The 21648-nt window shown below is 43.2% G+C and overlaps 1 protein-coding gene across 3 annotated transcripts in view; it reads left to right on the forward strand.

The window, feature by feature from the left end:
* samd12 (sterile alpha motif domain containing 12) overlaps positions 1-21648 on the forward strand; it is a 117932-nt gene that overhangs the window by 32749 nt on the left and 63535 nt on the right. For 2 of the 3 annotated variants that reach the window (XM_030412598.1, XM_030412596.1), the window contains exons 3-4: positions 1832-1961; positions 17660-17800. In XM_030412598.1, the coding sequence (XP_030268458.1) occupies positions 1832-1961; positions 17660-17800 (271 nt within the window). Of the gene's footprint in view, positions 1-1831; positions 1962-17659; positions 17801-20948; positions 21390-21648 lie in introns of those variants that run through there. The other variant, XM_030412597.1, reaches the window with a different exon arrangement.

Consider the following 21648-nt stretch of genomic DNA (forward strand, 5'->3'; position numbering starts at 1 on the left):
AACCCTCACCACTTCTGATGAAAAGCTTTCTGAAAGCAATATTTAGTTTTGTAGGTAATCTACGTTAATTTGCCAGCCTCCTACCTTAGACTATTGCCGAAGTTATAGTGGAAGGTGATCAAATGAAACGCACCGTTACCTTCGTTAAACTTACATCATCCCAAACAATGTTTGTTTTAAGACATTTTGATGCAGAACTCTTACATATCGTATCTTTAAAATTGTCCGTTGTATCTACATGACTGTACCCCAATATGGACCAGACATGTTGTTGTACATGCACTTGTCTAACTTCCTCACAACAACTGGAAATGTTCCTTGTTGGTTAAAGTTTAGGTGTCAGTCTTTAGAAACTATTTTAGACACGCTTCACCACCAAATTGAGCCGAATCCCTGGACTGCCATTTTAGCCTTTGACTTGGATTTTGCCGAAAGCTTGAACAGGTTTGCTTTTACTTCTGTAGCGGCTTGTCAAGTTATCTAACCCAAGTGAAAAGGAGCCTGCCTCTCCCTCCCACACACAGTGGATCAGAGACACTATGTCCTGTACGAACCCTCGTTACAGTATACTTCAAAGTGTGCTGCCTCCATTTTTTTTTTTAAAGACCCACTTGAGCGTAGCTACCTTTATCCACCTTATTTCTCTCTTATTTATTGGCTATATATTTCAGTTTCTAGATATTTTCTCTCTGTTGTTGTCTATGTGTTTGTTTGGGCTAGATGGACGTGTTGTTACCTGGACACCTGGAGGAGTGTTGTTCATAAATAAACAGAAATTCCTCCCCTGTACAGTTACTGTTTTATCCATTATTGACAATCAATAAAAAGACCTTTTGGAGGAAAGAATAAGACATTTGAAACGGCCACCTCGGACTCCGGGAAACTGTGATTGGCATTTTTCTGATTTTATAGACTAAATGATTAATTGAGGGAAAAAAAACAACACCGGCCGCAAAAATCACAAAAACCGGGACACAAATCCCACAGAACAGGAGCCGGTCTGCTGGACTCAGCCTCCTCTGTGCGAGACACAGCTCCAGTCTCGTCTCATTTTTGTGATGCTTCTAGACCGCGTTGTTCTGCACCGGTTTGCAAAAAGAGATTCTGTGATGGCCACGCGCCACTAAAGGCGGCGATCTGTCAACAAGAGCTGCGCTAAATAATGCAGCTTTCAAAACATTCGAAAAAGAGGACTTTTTCTTTCATTTCTACATGTTTGTTAGGCTACAATACCATTTCAGGAGAGAGAGCTGAATGCAAACAAAAACATTTAGAGCCTCCCAGGGTACCTTTATGGCGAGCAGCGGTCTGTGTTTACATTCAGTAAGAGCAACCGTATTTTAAAAAGTCGATTTGAAGTGTAAAATGTGAGCACAGGAGTCTTTTTTGAAAGATACTGAAAGGTGAATGAAAAGTGAGGTGTGACTGCGAAACATACAAGGTTAATAGCACTGTACAGTTTCTCTTCAGCTTCCTGTAAATGTCTTATTTTTGGATTCTTTTCCCTTTAAACGATTAATAATGAATTGATCCTTGAGGGGAGTACAAGGTCACAAAGCAGCAAGTGTATGTATATATGATATGTATTATACAACAAAATCAGTCAAGTGGAAAGCCAAATCCTGATGGTATACTCTAACCAAAGTGTGAAAATGGTAGTTCACCAACAATTCCCCCAGCTTCAATAATACATGCGCAGACGGAAGGGATCTCTAAACTGGAAAAAAGACAAACACAACAGAGCCAAGGTAAAAAGGAGGATTCATATAACCGCGTCAGTATGTGTGTTGATTCCGTGTGTTTCTAAAGTTTAATTTCTGGTTCCTCTCAGCCGGGATACGTGAAGCTGTCCAAGCCGGTGGCCCTGTGGACCCAACAGGACGTGTGCAAGTGGCTGAAGAAACACTGTCCCAATCAACACCAGATCTACAGCGACTCCTTCAAACAGCACGACATCACAGGTACCGCTTCACACTCGCACCGACCTGAGCAGCCGGCGTCATGGATGACGCAATCGGGGAAGAAAAAAAATAAAATACTGTGTGGATTTGTGCCGTCGCTGTCGCTAGGCGATTAGCGGTTGCTTCTTGAGTTGTTGGAAAGTCGCCTGAGAAGCCAATCCAGACTCATTCTCGTTGAAAAAGAAAGGACTGCCCACAGAGAGCAGGGTAAAATAAAGTCCCTGAAACTTAATTAGGCCCTTGGTCCCTGCGGTGGAAACAAGTTCCTCCAAAGGTTTCTAGTCCCCGGAGGAAGTTGCTGTCGTGGAAATAAGCTATTCCAAAAGAAACATAAAATACTTTGACCATAGAAACAGTCACAAATGAAGCATTGAACCAAATGATCATGTACGTTTGCAATGAAAACTCGCAACACCGCTCCTCTTTTCTGATAATCTGCTGCGTTTGTCTTCTCTCACCACGATCTCATTCACAACAGCGTAACCAGGTGCACCTTGCACCCGCTGTCTGCCACCTGCAGCCCCGCCACCCGGCCCACCCGTCTGTCCATCCCTCCCTCCCTCCCCGCTGTCAGAGTTGCCACTGACAACAGTTGCCACGTCAATCACTCCCCCTAACGAGGCTCCTCAAGGTCACCCCGGCGCTAACGACACTCCGGTCCGCATAGTAACAGACGACCGTTAATTACAGTGCTCTCTAGCTCTCAGAGCACGACTGATCACATTAATATGTTTATTTGCTGCTGTCGAGGACCTCCTCGACTCGCTGGCTGGCTGGCAGGATGAATCGCTCGGCGGCCATGATGAGTGGCGTAATGACTCACGCTCCCGTTTTTAGCCTTTGATGCATTCTGACTGTTATATGTTTGCATGGAGGGTTTTGAGATTTAGCATCCTCTGTTTAATGGGGTGAAAATATGAATCTCAAGTTGCACATATATCTCATCAGCAGCGCAGGGCACAGAAGATAGCCCACAGTTCATTGCACGTCCGCCGAACCGCTGCTGCATTTTGGATCCATCTTCAAGTAGAAGCATTTTAGGAAAATGGTGTTTTTCTTTTCATTCAAGATACCATACAAACACTGCAGCGACAACTAATGAATCACTTAAGTCAAGTCTAAAACCACTTTCACGTGGTTTATACTCCGTTTTATAAATGAGGCCCGAGGACATCTTTGTTGGTCCATCTATCATATATCTCATGGCCCTGAATTTAGTTTTGTGACTTTCCAGTTTTATTTTGAAGGCCTCTCATTGTGTGTCATTTTTATATGTTGCACATCCTGTCTTTTTCTCATTCCCCAACCTTTTCACACTGGTGTTACATTAGTTAATCAGTCCCTGGGACAGTACTTCCTGTCTTTGTCTCTATCTGTGTTCTCCTGTATTCATTGGAATCCATCCTTGTGTTCGTACTTCCTGTTTTTATCTTTTTCCCACCTTTTTTCCATGTACACCTGCGTTTTTGTATGTAAATCTTATAACCGTGTGAAGCCTGTGTTCATCCTGCGTCGCTCACGTCTACCTTGTTAGTCGCTTTTTGCAGGTTATTAACTGAGACCTTGTGCACAAAATAGTTTTTCTTGCAGTAATAACTCTGATTAAATACAAGACACATGGACAAAGAGGACGCTGCTCTTATCACATCTGTGCAATGTGTGCGATTACATAAAAGAGAAGTCACGTCAAGTGCAAACATTCAGTCATTAATTTGTTAGATATCTCTGATAAGGTCCATAACATTAAAGTCGAAAGCATTCAGTCACAACCTGTAAATACATTTTCTCTTATTAGTCTCGCCGTGATTAGAACATTAGATCTCAGCTTCCTAACGCTATATTAGCTTAACGACCTTTGTTTGTTATTAGGCTTTAATGATTTTTTTTTTTTTTTTACAGGATCACACAGGAGAAGAAAGGGTTAACCCAATATGCATGCGCATAGGGCACAAACACACACAAACACACACGCAGGCTTTCCTACTGGCACAATTAGGAGATAATGACATGCGCAAAACCTGCGAGTAATTCAGTTTGTCTTCACATCGAGCATTAATTAACAGAACCCAATTAAAACAGGCCAAGCCACACCAATTGGGCTCACAAGGCAATTTGCATCCCAATCAATCTTTGAAATATTATGCAGATATTTATTTATTTATTAAAGTTTTTTTTTCCCTGTTTCTACGCCCTATTAGCATAAACAAGGGAGGAAACAAATGATGAATGGAATATTGTTGTGGAAAACAATCATGCGTAGACAAACAAACAGTGAGTGTGAATACATTTGGAAGTGCGTGCAGGCATGCATCTGACAATATTTGCTCGCCGTGCTTTTAATGCGCTCGCTCTGACCTCTTGAAGATTGTGTGTGTGTGTGTGTGTGTGTGTGTGTGTGCGTGTGTGTGTCTGCATGAATAGGCCTGATTTTTGTTTTTCAGCACGTCGGATTCTCCAGACCGTGGCGTTCCTCTTTACTGTATTTTTCTGTCCAAACCCTCCGTAACAAAACACTCAACCCTCTTTTCAGCTGCCAGCGGCACTCAATCTCACTTGTCTCGGCGATGTAGTCATCCCCTTCATAAAGTAGCAAATCAGTAAACAGTCTATTCCAGATCATAATTCAAACAGGCATTTGTGTCCTCCCTCCTCTGACATAAAACAGCGGCGAGGGGGAATGTGTTTTACTGCGTATCTGGGGCTGGTGCAACATTTTTAACGTGGAATGACTTCAGTATTCAGCAGCTGCCTCCCTGCTCGGCTCCTGTAACCTCAGCCAAAGAAATCAATGTTTCCCATCCTCCCTGCAGCCTCCACTGCCAAGAAACCCTCTCCCTCCCTCAATCTTCACCTCCTACCACCCTGCCCCCCCCCCAACAGAGACAGCGTCGAATTTGACTTTAACACCCAGCTGCCATTAAAAATGCATTAAAGCATATTACGGCATAATTAGATATTAGTCCCTAATCCGTCGTAATTACGAGGACGAAGCTCTTTTGGTGAGAGGAGTCGCTCGCCACGATAAATTAGTTAAACACACAATTTCCGATACCTTAGATGTAATCAGCGCAGAAGGTGTGATGACATAGGTAATCAAAAGTAAAGAGGGTGGAAGCGAGGAGGGTGAGTCACGATTAAGTTATATCTTCTGTCAGAGGCGATCATTACATCACAATGTGGAAATTTAGAGGCTCTCTGAAAGCATAAAAAAAAACAAAAAAAAACCTCTGAATTAGATGCAGCTGTAGAAGCTGGCTGCAGGAACGTCTCAGTGTGTAGAGACTCACATTTACAGGGCTGGTTCCTGGCAACAACAAACTGTGGATTATAAATAGTTACACTGGTGAGACTTTATATAAGCGTACACATGTTAAACCATTAAACAGTTGCTTATTAGCGTGCATATTTGTAGCTTATTGGCTCGTTAGAAGTCATTATGAAGCACTTAATATACAGACAATCGACCTGTAGCTGTAATTCTATGTATGTAAACTCCAGAATCAATGATGGTCATTTATTTTTTCTGTAAAAGACGGATATGTTGAAACTTAACATTACTTTAGGTTCATTTTTCAGGTTAGGAAAAGGTGGTATTTTAGCTTAAAGGTGCAATATGTAAGAATTTGCCAGCAGTCTAATTCGCACTCGAAACAAAAAGGTGGGCGGCGTATCACCAGAGTAACCGCTAACTGCTGTTAGCCAGTTAGCTCGGTAAGCTGAGCAATCTAGCCGTCCTGAGTGGGAACTCAGAGCACAAGGGAAGTGTTGGTTTTCACACCATGAGCAAAGGGACAGAATGGACCAGGGCTAGCTTGTTAGCATGCTAACTTCAGTAGGTATCACGGTGACACAATAAATAAGTGTCATTATGTCAAAAAATGCGATTATCGAGCTGGTACATTCAACTACAAATACAATCAAATAGAATCAAAGGGCAAATATAGAAACAATAAGATACCATATACAATAAAATGTTTAAGTAGCTAGATAACAAAATAAAATAAACATAGTGTGGTAGAAGAGAAAAGGTAAGTGGTAAATAAGATACCACTTCTTTAAAAAAGAAAAGAAAAGAAAAGAGCCAAGAGCTTGGCCAAAACACCAGCTTGTTGCCACAGACGCAGCTGGAGATATTTTGACTTCCTGTCAAAAAAAATCAGTTGCTGTGTCGCTACAAACACAGCTGGAGACAGTCCCAAGGTCTCCTTAAAAAAATATTCAGCGGTTTCACACTTGAACATGTTGAATCACGGTCTAAAACTGCGGTCAACAGCTTGGCAGCCCTCTCTCCTCGCCTCATCTCCAGCACCGTCCCGAACCAGGAACTGAAAATATAGTATCCAGGACATTGTACTGAAAGGCGAAGAGAATTATTACATTTGAATTTTCCCAATTAAGTCTTAAACCAAACTTCTCGTTCTTCTTCATCTCTTACATTTTTTTTTCTGGCAGATTAGATGCTTCACAGCAGGCAGGACCACTTTGTGCACGGGGAATAAGCTCTATTCTGATGAAATGCTCGGGGAATATAAACGCGCATCTCGTGAGATTTGCTTTATTTAGCGTCCATGTAAACCAACCCGAATGATTTCAGTCACATTGGAGAATGTCGTCCATGTAACCAGAGCTGCTGATATAATGTTCTTTCATTACTCAGTGCTATAAATGAACGCCAAATTTAACAACTTTAATTTGAGGTTGTATAAAAGATTAGCTGCTTTTACTAACCTGAACTAGCCCACAGACACTGACAGATAAAGAGTCGAAGGATCCCTGGACGCAGACTTATAAAAGCCACCACATCCCTCCCACGCAGTACCGACTCAGACTGAATGAGACACAAAGCAACATTTGGAGATTCTGTCGGTCTGAGAAAGACGTAGACGGCAGCGCGGTGTGGATTGGGACCTGGAGGATACGGCTCCCCCTATCATCCATCATTTAGCCTGTTTTTCCTCATGCAGGAATACTCCAGATGAATGAATAACCAGCTCCATAATGCCCACTGATGTATAGTGTCATAAGGCCTCACTCTGAATAATTAATAGCCTGTAATGTTAGTGGTTTAATGAAGAGTGGCTCCACACACTGTACCACTTCAGTTCTCTTAAAGCTCCAAGTTCACCCGGCCCCCCTCCGGTTCGCCGGATCCATCAACTCGCCACTTTTAAAAAGAATAACAACAGGCCGTGTCGCTGCGATCGTGATCTCCTCATCCACTGGAAGGCCTCACACTGTGTACAAAATGTATATTTGATGAGCAGCGGAAAGGAAAAAAAAACAGGACGAAAGGTGACAAACGCTGTTTTAAACCCAGGCGAGGGACGACCGGCAGCAGGCCTAAACAGCACTTGAGCGATGAGACAATGAATTCTGCCAACGCCGCAGACGGCTGTCATAAAAGCGCTGCTGTGTAATAGAGGAACAGGCGTATAGTGAATGACTGGAACGCCGCTAACATGGCTGCGTGTCAACTCGCGGGGGCCACAAAACCGCTCCGCCGGCGGCCATTGTTTTTGTGTAATTTCCGAACGGGAAATTCGAACAGCTCGCCGCTGATGAGCTGTTTGGGGGACAATTTGATCCACTGACAGAAGGAATTCGTGGTTAATGATGCCATTGGCAAGACGATTATATGGTGATGTGTAATTTAAAATTAATTACTCTTCTGCCAATTGCGTGTTTTGGAAGCGTCGTCCTTGCTTTTTTCCATACGGAGAGTTTGGAGATTAATCTTCAGGGAGTGAGCGACGTGCAGCAGAGCAGTTAGATAAGAAGTTTGGCTCAGTATGAAGCTGGTAGTTTCACTGGTACACTGATACTGTCGAGGATGAACAAAGATACTATAATATAATATTTCTATGAGTTTGTAGCGACAACATGTTTTCTGATTGTCCGTCTGTCAGTCCCGTTCTTGTCAAAGCCATGTGTGGATGGATAATGAGGAATTTTTATTTTATCATTTTTTAGGACATTTAGCAGACGCCTACGACTTTCAGTAATTCATACATACATTCATACACGGATTGCGGTGGCTGCCTTGCAAGGTGCCGACCAGCACATCAGGAGCAGCTTGGGGTTCAGTATCTTGCCCAAGGACACTTCGACATGCAGACCAGGGGAATCGAACCAGTGACCTTCCGATAACAAGACGCTGGCTCTACCCGCTGAGCCGAATTGTTTTTTTGTTTGTTTTTTTTTTTCAAATTTGGTACAAATGCCCACCATGACTCAAAGAGTAACTGATTTAGAATTTGATAACCAAAGGTCAGAGGTTAAATGCGCTGTGACATCATCACATTCTGCACTGGAACAGCAACTTGTGTGCGGAGGAACTGAACTGGGTGGCTGTAATTCTAGCTCTCTCCATGTCGTTCCCTTTTTTCTAACTCCTGTCAACCGCTGCAATCGAAGGCAGCGCGATAATAGGGCCGCTGTGGGTTAAGGAAAAACACTGAGCCAGATATTATAGTCGTAATATAGCCAATGTTCCAAGACAAAACAGGAAATGTTCAAGATTAAAGTCGTAAATTTAAAAGCAAAAAAACCCCTGAATATTAACTGAGTTTATAAAGTGACAAAATATGAGGAGAAATTTGGGAAATTAAAGTCACAAATTCATGATGAAACTATGAAAAATTGTGGCGGTGGGGGATTGTCGAGGAACAACAATATGTTAACATTTTATGCCCGCAGTGAAAGATCTTATCACATTTATACCTTCCAGTTCGTGGAAATGCTCCTGATTTTAGCCCAGAATCCACACGTCTTCATATCACTGTGAAGAAATTGCGCATAGCCAATCGATTTCCTTGCACATGTGTCCACTGCGTTGTCAAGTCTGATCACATCATCCAAATATCAATGTCTCTTCAATGTCCAGATACGCGATACGATCAGATGGTGAGAGAAAGATCTCCCTCCCAACTTTATGACTTTATAATCTCAGAGAACATTTGGGTATTTTTCTTGAAAATCTACCACTTTAATCTCAGGAGGGTTTTTTTTTTTTTCCTAGGGAATATTACCCCCCTCCCTTCCCCTCCCTCCCCCTGGCTCTCTGGCTTTATTTTACCTACAATGACCCTGATAAGCCGTCGTAGTAATCACATGAAGGAAGGAAAAGAAAAAAAAAATCCTCGACCTGCCGGAAAATAGAATAATGCACTCTTGATATTCATGTCATTACAGCTCTTGTCCCCAGTGAGCCAGCTATAATGATCATAGCGGGAAAATTACAGATTTAGTCAAAGACGGCCCATCTCATGACCAATATGTTGTCATGTGATTACAGTCTCAATCACAGTAATCACGCTGTGCCGAGTACCTCCAGACGGCTTTCACCAGCACCATTAAGGAAAAGGCTGAGACCGGGCTGCGTTTGGTGAAGCCTGCAGGCACGTGTGTGGTTTTACTTTGCTGCTCGTTCCCACACAGACGCTGTAACTAAAGCTTGATGATGTACCTGCACGACAATTACTGTGTCCACGTCGCCCTCAGAGCTCGAGCTGCATGCCCTTATTACGTTTATATAGATGGGCTGAGATGTTTATCCATTTCAGGACTTACAATTAGGGCTGGATGACGCGTTCCGAACTAGATGTTGGGGCAATCACAGGAGTTTGAATGAGGGGTACTTAGCAGGCAGACAGGATGTTACAAAATAAACTGCTGACTTTCATCAGGGAGATGTTTGTGTTTTTGGAGTTGAACTATGTGGAGTTAATATTCTGCCAAAACGCGACTAAATACGAATACAAAACACACATATCAAACAGATTCCCAAAATGTTTCTATAGATAATGCTTTAGAAACAAATAAAGCATTTCCTACAAGAACAAAAAAAAAACATATTGCAGCACTTTTGGCGTAAGCTTTTTGCCGGGATTTTTTGCATAATGCATCCTCCTTACCAGCAGAGGGCGCTATGACTCCGTTGTGCAGAGAATGTTCATGTGTATCGTTTGTTTTTTGACAGCCCGCTTTGGATGAACGCCACCGAATTGAACAACAACAATATGACTAAAGCCTCATTCGCGTCATCCAAGAGGAACGGTAGCTGTGAATTTAGCGGTGTGGTGGACTGAATTTAACAAAATGTACGGCTGACGTTATCAACGGTAGATGGAAGATGCAACCGAGGCAAAATGTTTCTCGAGGATGGGCCTCACTGTTCACTGGAGTTGCACAATTAATCGAAATGTGATACAAAATTGTAATATGGCCAAGTGCAATATCTAAATCGCAAGGAGCAGCGATCTTCTTTTTTCTAATTGAAGTAAAATGTGACAAAATAACATTATAATGAATTGCTGTAGTGCTGCAGAGATACACCTGGCCAACAAATATTTTTTCTCCAAATGTAAAAACAAATGTCAAATTGTCACATCATCAACATATTCATAGTTTTTTCAGAAAAAATGAAAAGTTGTGATGCAACAATGATCATATACGCTAGTTAGAGTTGCTAAATGTTAACTTAAATCACTGATTTTGGTATGATTCAGTTTAATTTTTTTAAGTTTGGGCACAAAATTGAACCCATACCACTGGGGCGAAGCACAAAAGTCAGGATATTTCTTGCGCTGACTATGTTTTAATCCATATACAAGTTCTTGAATTTTATTGAAGTGCATCACTTAATTGCTGGAGGGTTATCATTTGCTAATATACATCTCCAAATGGCAAATGTGTGCATAAACAATCATTTTTCAAGCTGATGTGCTTGGACATGACTCCCATCTTCATGTGTGTAAATACAAAAACTTAAATCCCAATTTTTTTTTGTACAATTTCAATGACGTAATCATACAAGTCAACCAAGATCTAACAGTATAGCACAATACAGACTCTGAGGCAACTAAGAGTGTATTACAGGAGGCAAAGAAGTACATTGGTACAACATTTGAAAAACATTTAAAACTGTAAACAGTGTGACGTTTTAAATACCAATACCATACCACCAATTGGAGTGCAGTTACAGTCCAGTAATGAGCGGCTCCAAAACTCAATTAAGGCAACAAAAACGCACCAGGGAAACATGAACATCATCATGTCCTCCAACCTATATCATCATTAAAAAAATTACTTATAATAACAATACATTCAGATATGACAGGATGTGCGCTCTGTTAAATCTCAGCCTGCGGTGCCTCCATAATAACCACAGCAAATCCAGAGTGCTCTGTTTAGCTCAGGACAGCTAGTTAGCTCCACAGCAAAACCTCACAGTGATTCCAGTAATTTATATGGACTCCAAGGCGTCAGTGAGCTCCCAGCGAGCTGTCTACAGGTTGTTAGCTGTGGCTAACCAACAGAGGTGCGCTATAATGATCGGCAAACTGAAAATAGATCAGTAGTGGTGGAATCAGCATGCGGCTACTGCTGCCGTGACAAGTGGAGGGATCGAGGCAGCTTATTATCCAAGCGTGGGCGGGTGTTTGTGTGTCTCCCTGGATGTCTGGACTAGTTTCATTACATTAGACTGAGCCCCGTTCTCTCCAGGATCATAACTGGCCTCCTCTCCCGCAGTCAGGAATAGCATTAGCATCGGATCACAGGTGCTCAGCGGCTGCGGTAGCCTTTTAGCTGCAGGGCTACAAGCAACACTGTGACTGAGACAATCAGTCACCATTTACTGTGAGGGACTTCAAGATGCGCCACATCACAGTGAACGCCGGTAAAGAATCTGCCCCGGTGCCGCCACCGCCGCTGCCACAAGTCCATGTTTTGTTATCGTCAGCTAGTCGAATCCATAAGCCGTGATGCCGTTTTTTTTTCTCGAGTGGGTATCCTATTGCACACGGCAGCGAAAAAAAAAAAAAAAGCACACTTATTACCCAAAGCTCGACACTCACATCACTTGTTATTCTGCGCCTGACAGAGTGTAGTGCAGGTTTGGAGTGTGCCTCGCCAGATGCAGCTCGGCGACATTCATCCCCAGAGGACACGCATATGGGCGCACAGCTGCGCGGGAGATTTTTTGAGAAATGTGTGTGACCGGTGTGGAAGATTTACCTGAGGAGATGTAGTCATAGAGTACATTCTTGCACCGCATCACACAGCTGCTGAAACATGCCAGGGCTGAAAAGAGGGATTCTTGGGAAGTCTGAGGGGAAAAGAGTTACTAGGTGCTGAATTCTACCACCACGGTGTTATCTAATATACATTTCAAGTTGGCATCAAGTTTTGTGTCCGTCATGACAAAGTTTTTGGTGATCTAAAGTTCCAATTAGCAAAATATGGCAATTTTTTTAAAAAAAGTTCTAACATTATCATCAGGGTGCGAAGAAGCATCAGTTTTGATGTTATGTCGAAGACGTCTCTGTACTGCGTTGTGTTGAGAGACTGAAGTTAGCACGCTAACCAGCTAGCCACAAAGCTTTGTACCTGGAAGAGGCGACAGTCTGACAGTCGCCCTGCAGTTACAGCTAGCAGAAATACTGTATGCCAGCTATTGGAGTAAAAATGAACAGAACAAACAAAAAAATTACTAAAAAACTGTCATGACCGGCTCAAGAAGCCATGACAAAAGATAGTGAGATGGGGATAAGCGTAACAATTAACAATATTTATTTAAATAAAGTGCACAAATCATAATAATGCCATGAGGTGTGAACGTGTGGTTATCAGTGTGTCTGCCGATGGGTGCATGTGAGTGATGAGTGCAAAGTGTTGTAAAGTGTAGAAACCAGGCCGCAGCCAACAAAACAATACAATGGCGCCAGAGGAAAACCAGGTCCCTCTGGTGAGAGAGAGAGAGAACGACTGAGACGGCCTGCTCTTAAAACTTCCAGGAGACTGGCCAGGTGCTCCTGGTTTCAAGCCCCGCCCACTGAGATACCTGCAGACAGGAAGAAAGGGACACACAAAGCAGGCCATAGAACAGCAGGGGGCCGTCACAAAACTAACAACACTGAAAAATACATCTGAATTCAAGTTTTCTCTCTTTTACCGATCTAAGATGAGCTTGATTCCCTCGTTAACTCACCTCACAGTCGTTGTCTTTGAATAATCATCATTTCATTTGGTCCAAATAAATCCTCCAATCGCTGAGTACGATGTAAAATAATTAACTCTATCACTTCTTGCCTGCCGTGTGTTGTTGCCCCTGAAGTCATTGTCTTGGTCGTTTAGCTGAACATCGGCAGACGAAGTTTAAGGCCTATGGTTCAACGGCTAACTTAGCCATGAGCTAATCCCCTAAAGCAGCCAGCTTCATCCAAAGATAGTGAGCAAAAAAGCAGCAGTTGTCAGTTTACTATTGTAACCTGCAGCTCCCTATATTTGGAGCTACTGATAATAATAGTTGTGTAATACACTTGATACCATGATACTGTTGTATACTGTGAATGTGTGATATTTTCTGCCCCACACGCTCACAATTAGCGCAGCGTTTTAGCTCAAAATGAACTCCCACAGGATCAGTGTGTGTGTTTGTTATATGCATCGTGTGTGGATGTGACCAGTTGGCGAATGCATCCCAGTTTACACATGCTTATGCACGTGTGTGTGTGTGTGTGTGTGTGTGTGTGTGTGTGCACAGATGCACTCTAAGCTCCCATTCATCAAAGCCGCGGTTGACGTGCCAGGCTATAGCTGTAGATTACTGCAGCAGCCCAGCGCTGCTGCTCACCCTCCGCTCATTAATCTAATTCCCAGGGACAATGTGTTTGTGTGTGTACGCACATCTGCGCATTTCCGTAAAGTGAGTGTGTACACATGTGCGCCAAGAAACACATTCAGAGCCGTGACTCTGATCTTTACTAGTTAAGAATATAGCTCACGTCTGATTAGGTGCATATTCCTCTGGATGCGAATCAGAGAGAAATGAGCTGCAGGTAGCTGCCAGAATCGAGGAAACAGGTGAGAAGGAGAGAAATATTTTAGAGTTTAGTGAAAGGCAGAGGCAGCTTCCTGGGAGTTTGGCAGAATAGTGTAGTAGTCGTCGAGAAGCTGCCTGTATAAATAACTGGAGAGGAAGAGGGGAAGCTGGCTACAGTGTTTTGATATGTGTGGAAAAGCCTATAGACAGGACTGTAGTTTTCCACCCACTTGTTTTTTTGCACATTTTGAAATGTAAAAAAAAAAAAAGAGTCTGCGATAGGGCTGATAGGACTCTCCAAAATAGACCAGAAAACCTCCAAAATAAGGAATAAAAAGATTATTATCATCACAATATCCTCCCTTTGAGTCCCAGACAGAGTCTTCATCACCATAGCGCCTGATTAAAAACACTACAGGGTACGTATTGATCAGAAGTCGCGACTGAATTCATCCAAATAGCACAAATGTCATTTTAGCAGCAATGGATCGCCGTAATGAATCAGACTTACTGGGGCTCGATTAATAATTAGAGTGCAGTAGAAATAAAGTTTTAATGTCCCCGGGGTGGCAAATTACAGATGCCGTTCAATAATAAAGACTTAAAAAAAATACAGAAATAGATAAAAGCAACACCTAATACAGATAAAAAATAAAAAAAAGATCACTGATGTGCACAACAGTCCTTCATTTTGATGTATTTCAATGTTGCGCCTCGCCTTTTTTGATGGCAGCATGGAAGTTGCTGCACTTGTTGCAGCGCCTGTAATATCATCGCGGACTGGTAGGGGAGGAACATAGGTTAATAATTTTAGCCTATGAAGCATCACTAGTGCCCAGACAGTGATAGTGAAGTGGTGATCTTTTTTGTTTGATGACGAGATCTTCGTGGCATCACGGCTGCACCAGGATTTGCCAGAGTAACTCAAGTGAAATCACCAAAACTGAAGACGGCACCTTGGAATTGTCTGGTCCTGCCGCATATGACGACGAACTTGATGACGTATGAGCTTCTGGACGGGTTGTCCTACTTCCTTGGGGGAGATTTAAACCACTGTAGGGTTACAGCTGTTCTAAGGGCCAAGGTGTGTGTGTGTGTGGGGGGGGGGGGGGGGGAGAGACTCAAAAGCAAGGGCCAGGGGTAAAAATTGGGAATGGGATTGAGCCAAAGAGCAGTCCAGGGCGAGGCAGAATCTGACACTGATATAATGGAACGTGATGTTTTTTACAGTTTGTCATGATACTGGGTTACGGTCCCAGAATCCCCTTAAATGATGTAAGAGCAAGAGAACTGGGTCATCTTCTCACATATTGGTGAACTATTTGCATATAGGTTGTTGATGAACAAATGTGGTCTGTTGTTTTGCTGTGATTTTATACTGACGACACTGTGACCAAGGGAATTTTTTTTTTTTTTTTGAATCTATTTTATCATTTCATTTTGTCCCAAACATTTAAATGGAAACGGTGAAAGAGAGGCAGCATGGAAGACTCCATCAGGTGTCAGAGAAGAGAGCGAGATGTGAATCCAATCAATATCCTGTCATAAAAGAGGCTTTATAGTGACAGGACCACAGAGAGAGTAAGTGGACGTGTTGCCTTCAAAGACGGTGATTATACACATGCTCGACACTAGATGCTCCTTCCACTGAGCGAGGGGTGAAAAACACTGTTGCTGTGTGTGACTGGGTAAAATCTATGTTTTGGGTCCGTAGTTAGTGATTTCCTGCCGCCGCTTCTTTTTCTGCTGTTGTAGCGCTGGACGGCCGCGCTGCACATCAGCTAGCTGACATAATATTTAGTTTGCATCACTTCGTGGAATGGTTTGTGATCTTTTAGACACGTTTCTCATCACCCCCACCTCCGCATGCGTTATGCGTTTACTGCCAGTACACTATTTTTCTGTAACTTCCAGGTCTTTCGGACCATCCCGTCCTCTCTCACCTCATTTATTTCCTCTTGACCAACTTCCTCAGCTGTCCTCCACCTCCCTCCTCCTCCATCCCTCCCTCCTCCTCTCCCTCCTCCTCTCCTCATGGCCATGCTACACTGCTCAGCGTATTAATTGTGGTTTGAAAAATTCCCAGCTGAGGCTCGGCGGGACTGTCGAAGTCGATGGCTCAGAACTGCAGGGCGAGAGAATGAAGGCTTGGACTCCTTTCAGATGCTGTTCCACCCCGCTGATACTGCCTCGTCGACCGGAAGGAACGCCGCTTTGGCATCTGCCGCCGAGAACTGGCAGTTTGTTCGCGCTCGTCGGCGAGCTACTCATATTTCAGGCTTGCGCGGCGCTACACCTTGCCCACGTTAATACACTTCCTATTTTGAGATATCCACCCTGATGTTTTTAAAAACGGTCCACGGGAAAACTTCTACTAAATACTTCTAATAAGCTGTTTTTAAATCATAACTGGAGGGCTCTGGTCGGGGGATTTGTGGGGGTGTTTCGGAGCGAGCAAAGATGCTGCATGAACCACCTTTGTTTATCTCCCGGTCAGACAGCCGTGTTTCATCTCTTTGTATCTAGCTGTTGTTTAAGACAGGCGTTACCGAAGCAGAGAAAGAAGCGACCCCTCTGTTGCCATGCTGATCTGTCTTTGGTTATAGGACGAGGCGCCAAGTGATGGTTGGTCAATATTTATAGATCCATAACAGCGTGTGGTTTTTTTCTTTTCTTCTTCTTCTGTCAATTTGTACGTCTCCCTCCTCCCCCCCCACCGACGTTCCGCCCCACCTTTGATTCATCAGTCCACTTTCTCTTTCCACCCCACTAATCTTTGTCCTTTCCGTCTTCCCGGTTTAACAGCTCCCCTCACTCCCGAGCCTTTATGGCGCTACTTAGCTCCCCAAGTGTTTATGTAATGGTTACTTTCACTACCGTTTTTCGCCATGAAGCATTTTAAAAGGGTTTGGCATTTCACCCCCCAACTGGCTGTAGGGCCTGTTGCGAAGAGCTTCTTTTAGTTAAGGCGACGGGGAAAATTGGCCCAACGCAGTCGTTTGCAGGTTTAGCAACAACATTTAAGGGCACTTGGGGTATTTAGGGTAAGTTGCGGCGTAGACCGTCCAAACAAGAAAAAGGGTGTTGAATAAGAGAAAGAATTAAACATTTTATTACAATCTAATGATCTAAAAAAAAAGGAAACAAGGATGAGGAATGTGAAGGACTTACTTTCAAGAGCCCACCAGGACTGATCTTTCTCCCGGTTCTGAACCAACGAGAGTCCTTGCCCAGGCAGTCATCAGGGCAGAGGAGCAAAGCGAGCTCTCGGGGTCTATCCTAATGCCTCGTAATTACCCCGAATTATCATCCTATCTGCTTACCACCCCACATGTTACAAAGGCACTCATAACAAGCGTCGATAATTACACCACACTCCGCTCGTCTTTTCTACCAAGCAGCCCAAATCCCTGCCTCATAGAAACTGATTGGATGATTAAATTATGGATTTTTTTATACAAGGATTTGCAATTAAGTAAGGAGCTGCGAGGGATTCCTGCTCAGGGGGGGATGTACAGTACTGATTTTTATATAAAGCGCGCGCCGTATTTTAGAAAGAGTGCGCTTCACATGGAGTTGTGCTCGGCTTGACGGCAGATTTCACTCTAATTGACAGTCACATAATAGGCGAAGGCATTCGCAAACAACCTTGAAACTCTCGTACAGTGCGCATTTTGAGTGGCTGTAATTGTGCGGCCATATTTGTTTGTGTTGGTTCCCTGTTCCTCCAGACATAAATGCTTCATCTGAACCCTTTTAGAGTGCCTCCAGCTGTGCATATTGTATTCCCACTGGGATCCGGCTCCTTCTGGCCTCTCAACCTTTACCCTTGTTTTTATTTATTCATCTATTTTTTTATTTTTTTTTTGTACAGGGCGGGCTCTGATGAGATTGACGGACAGAAAGCTGGAAAGAATGGGCATCATGCAGGAAGCCCAGAGGCAGCACATCCTGCAGCAGGTCCTGCAGCTCCGCGTCCGGGAGGAAGTCAGGACCCTTCAACTTCTCACACAAGGTAGAAATCGTAACATTTTCAACCATTTCTCCACCAAACAGCGCTACACGCAGTTCACAACAACGCCGTTTGTTTCATTCAGTATATCATTTGCTCACACAAGCTTGCAAACGCGACAGGTTTTTAGAGCACATGCTGTTTCTGTTTGTCTCCGGGGGTAAAGATTCCTCAGGAGGAGAGCGACATCTCGCACTCTGATAAATGTTCAAAACCATTTACTGTGCAGCATTTATGTGCATGCCATCTGTAGTCATGGCAATCACTGCATGTTTTAAAGCTGGCAGGAAGTGATGAATCAAAAATGATTATGCAACCACGTGAGTCATGCACTCATTTTCTCATTTGGTATCTTCTGGTGTAAAGTGAACACAGACAGCTTTATGGCCTGAAGACGCCTCGAGGATTTAAAACACGGAAATGTAAAAAAAAATGTAATTTATTCAAATGGAATTGCCGGTATCGGAGGACTCACCCGAGAAACTTGAAGTTTGGCACTAAAATGTGTTCTGTTAAGCAGAACCAGATTAGAACGAGCTATCGTTGCTAATAATCAGTGTTGCACCACCAACTTTTATTCAACGTCCTGTGGCTGAGTAAAAACTGGTCCAAAAAGGTTTGCAGACAGTTAGGAAAAAATAAACAAGAATAAACAGTGAACTTATTGGCGTGCTAACAACCCAGCTAAGCTAACAAGCTAACACATTTTCTGAATTGTCTTTTATTTTCTATTTTTGATGATATTTTATTGGAATAAATGATGTGCAGGGAAAATGGAGACAATTTATAGGAGCAGTTGTGACTAGCAAGCGCTAGCCCAACCAGGCTAGGTAGCCCATGCAGCTTGCAAGCTAACTAGTGCTGCGATTGGTCACTGTCACAAGGTTTCTTGCCCCACATATTTCATGTGTACAAGCCAATGTCACTTACTGAAACTTACTGTATATTCCTCGGTGTTAATACACATTCTGATTGCAATTGTTCCTTCCTAAAACGTGAACTGTGCTGACTTTTGGAAGAAAAAAAACAAATCCATCCTTCGATCTGCTCTTTTCATGACTTTCCTTCGTCCTTACTATACAAAACATTGCACCGCACTACAAGTGGTCAAAAAACTCAACATGGGCGCCTTTAAGTTCAACCTCTTTGCTCACCTGCACAGGGTGTGAGGAGATTATTCAGAATGTGGAGTTGCGAAGGTGTTTCATATTTCAGGATATCTGTAGAGTCTAGAGACTATTCAAGACAATCATCTGCACAATATGCGTAGGTGCTGTTTCACTCCAACGCAAGGACGAGGATAATCAGCGCTGGCATGTCGACAGAAGAACAAATACCTTCACAATGTTGTAAGCAATGCTTTGAGACTGATGCTTTTAAAGGGGAACATAGATCTAAAATATTCGGCGAAAATATAACAGCGAAACACAATAAACTGTTAGATGATGGAGACTTGTAGCCAGTGGTGTCTCAAGAATAACAACTGTAAAACTTCCATACAGATATTTATTTATTTCAGATATTTCTAACTTGCAATGGAAGTCGCCAAATAATTTGACCATTATTAAGAAATGAAACATTTTCCATTTAACTGAACAGTAAATGAATGTGCTCATGACAGTAGAGTAAGGAAGGGGGGTATTGAAATAATAATAGAAATACTCCGTTAGAAGATAAGAGTGAATTCAAAATGGAATTTAAGTAATTCATATGCAGAAGGGTCCCTCTCACTGTTATATTATTATATTATTAGATCAATATTATTATTACATTACTTACTGTTTACTGTTACTGTTTTATGCTTCCTAATACTGTTGGTACGTATATCTGTAATGAAGCATCATATTTTACAAGGTGATCATCTTGTTTTGTGTTTAAAATCTTCCTTTGAAAAGTAACTAGTTATTACACCGGTTAAGTAAATGTAGCTGGATAAAAAATGACATTTTTCATTCATAAACGCAGCAGAAGTATGAAGTTGTATACGATGTGAATACTTAAAGATATAACATGTAGCGTTTCTGCATTAAAATGTGTTTACAACAAAGTTTAAACCCACGAAAAACCCATCATTTCAGAAAGCTGATGCCTCGTTTCATTTGGTCACCTATCGCTACGACATCCGGGGATAAAAACAGGAGAGTGAGGAAGGAAATTGGCGTATGTGGCTAGACATAAAATGATTCAAATTATAAATCTCTCGTCAGCGAATGTTTCCATCGGACACATTTTCATCTGCAGTGGTGGTTGTGACAACAATAACATCGATGACAACAACTCTCTCGCCACTTGGGTGAGAGACTTCAGGCGGCAGAAATAACATGCTGAGAGTCTAAGTGCCTCAAAAGTGTTAATAAGTGCCGCGTTGGAGTTAATATACTGTAATAATCAAAAATGTAACATGCCGTATATTCAGAGGAGGAAGAATATATGCAACAGACTGATTCACATTATTACCTCTACTAATTTGTCCTTTCACCAAAGACGCAAGTCAGTCACTCCACCAACATTCAAGTCTGCTGTTCTCTGTTACCAAACAGACCCCCGTCCTCCTTCCTGTATCATCTTTTCCTACATGCACACCGTGGCACCCTGCCGTTTGTTGCCGTAACCTCATTTCCTTGCTCTCCGCACAATTCACTTCTCACTTTGCACGGTGCATCCTCTGCAGCGTGCCGGCCGCTCCTCGCTTTTCTACACCTCGCCCCGTGATTCTTAGCTTCCCTCGTCTCTTCCTTCAGCAGAATTCTAGCAGCTGCTCTCCTCCATCACCGCTACGAGCAGCACTTCGCACCGCCGCCGCCGCCACTACCACCGCTTCCACCGCTTCCATCAGCACCCGCCTGCCCACAGACCCTCGAGCAGGGCTCTGCCGCGGGGGCCGAGAGACAAATTCTAGGGATCTTTGTCACTCCTCGAAAATTCTTGGAAAACATTTGGAGGGGTAATAAAGCAGCAGACACCCCCCGCCCCCGCCGCCGTTTTGGTCCCCTAGCAAGCGGAGAATAAAAAGAGAAAGACCGAGCGAGTTTAGCTGAGTGATGATGCTTTGCTAGGGGCTACTCGCAACCTCCCGTCCCTTCCCTCCTCATGCTTTCTCATCTCGTCTCATCTTCACCACTCTTCCTCTCCCTCTCCTCTCTCTTCTCAGTACTGATGATATGAGAGGCGACAGCCCACCATCCTTAGCAGCTACTGGCTGCTGGCCTCAGCAGGAAGCAGCCTGTTGGATGAGCCCGTCTGGGCCTCGGAGAGAAAAACGGACAGAGGGGCAGAATAGACTAAAACTCTGTGGATGACGTCCAGAATGAGGAAATAAAAGAGAGACTATGTAGAGGTGGAGTCTTTTTTCCATTTTTAGTTGAGAAAACTGGGTGTTCACATTTTCAACTCCTGACAGGAAGTAAAAACAAATTGCTGTGAGTGATCAAAGGGTCTTGCAAGGAATAACAAGCGGGAATATATTGTTTATTTGATGTTGTTTTGCTTCAACATAACCATTATCTTTCCTGTATTTAGCAGCTGTATCACTCAAAGTACTGATGGCATGGTTTGAAAATTGGGACAACGAGTAAAGGCGAAGAAGGAAACAGAAGTATTTTTAAGTCTCCTATAAGCTGTCGCTTCTGGTAATGCTCTTGGCAGGGAGGGAGAGACTGTAAGCAAATGAGAGATGTTGGGAGTGTTTCGCAGGCCCAACGGCGCTCTTCCTCGAGCTGTTGCTAGAGGGGGAATACAGCTGTAACCAGCGGAGGAGCCGAGCCAGCGAGAGAAGATGAAGTGAGAAGGCGGCGGGGAGCGGTGCTGAGATGATGGAGAGAAAGGAGAGACGGTGGGAGGGGTGGTGAGAA

This window comes from Sparus aurata, chromosome 3 (genome assembly GCF_900880675.1).
Source record: "Sparus aurata chromosome 3, fSpaAur1.1, whole genome shotgun sequence".
NCBI classification, from domain to species: Eukaryota; Metazoa; Chordata; class Actinopteri; order Spariformes; family Sparidae; genus Sparus; species Sparus aurata.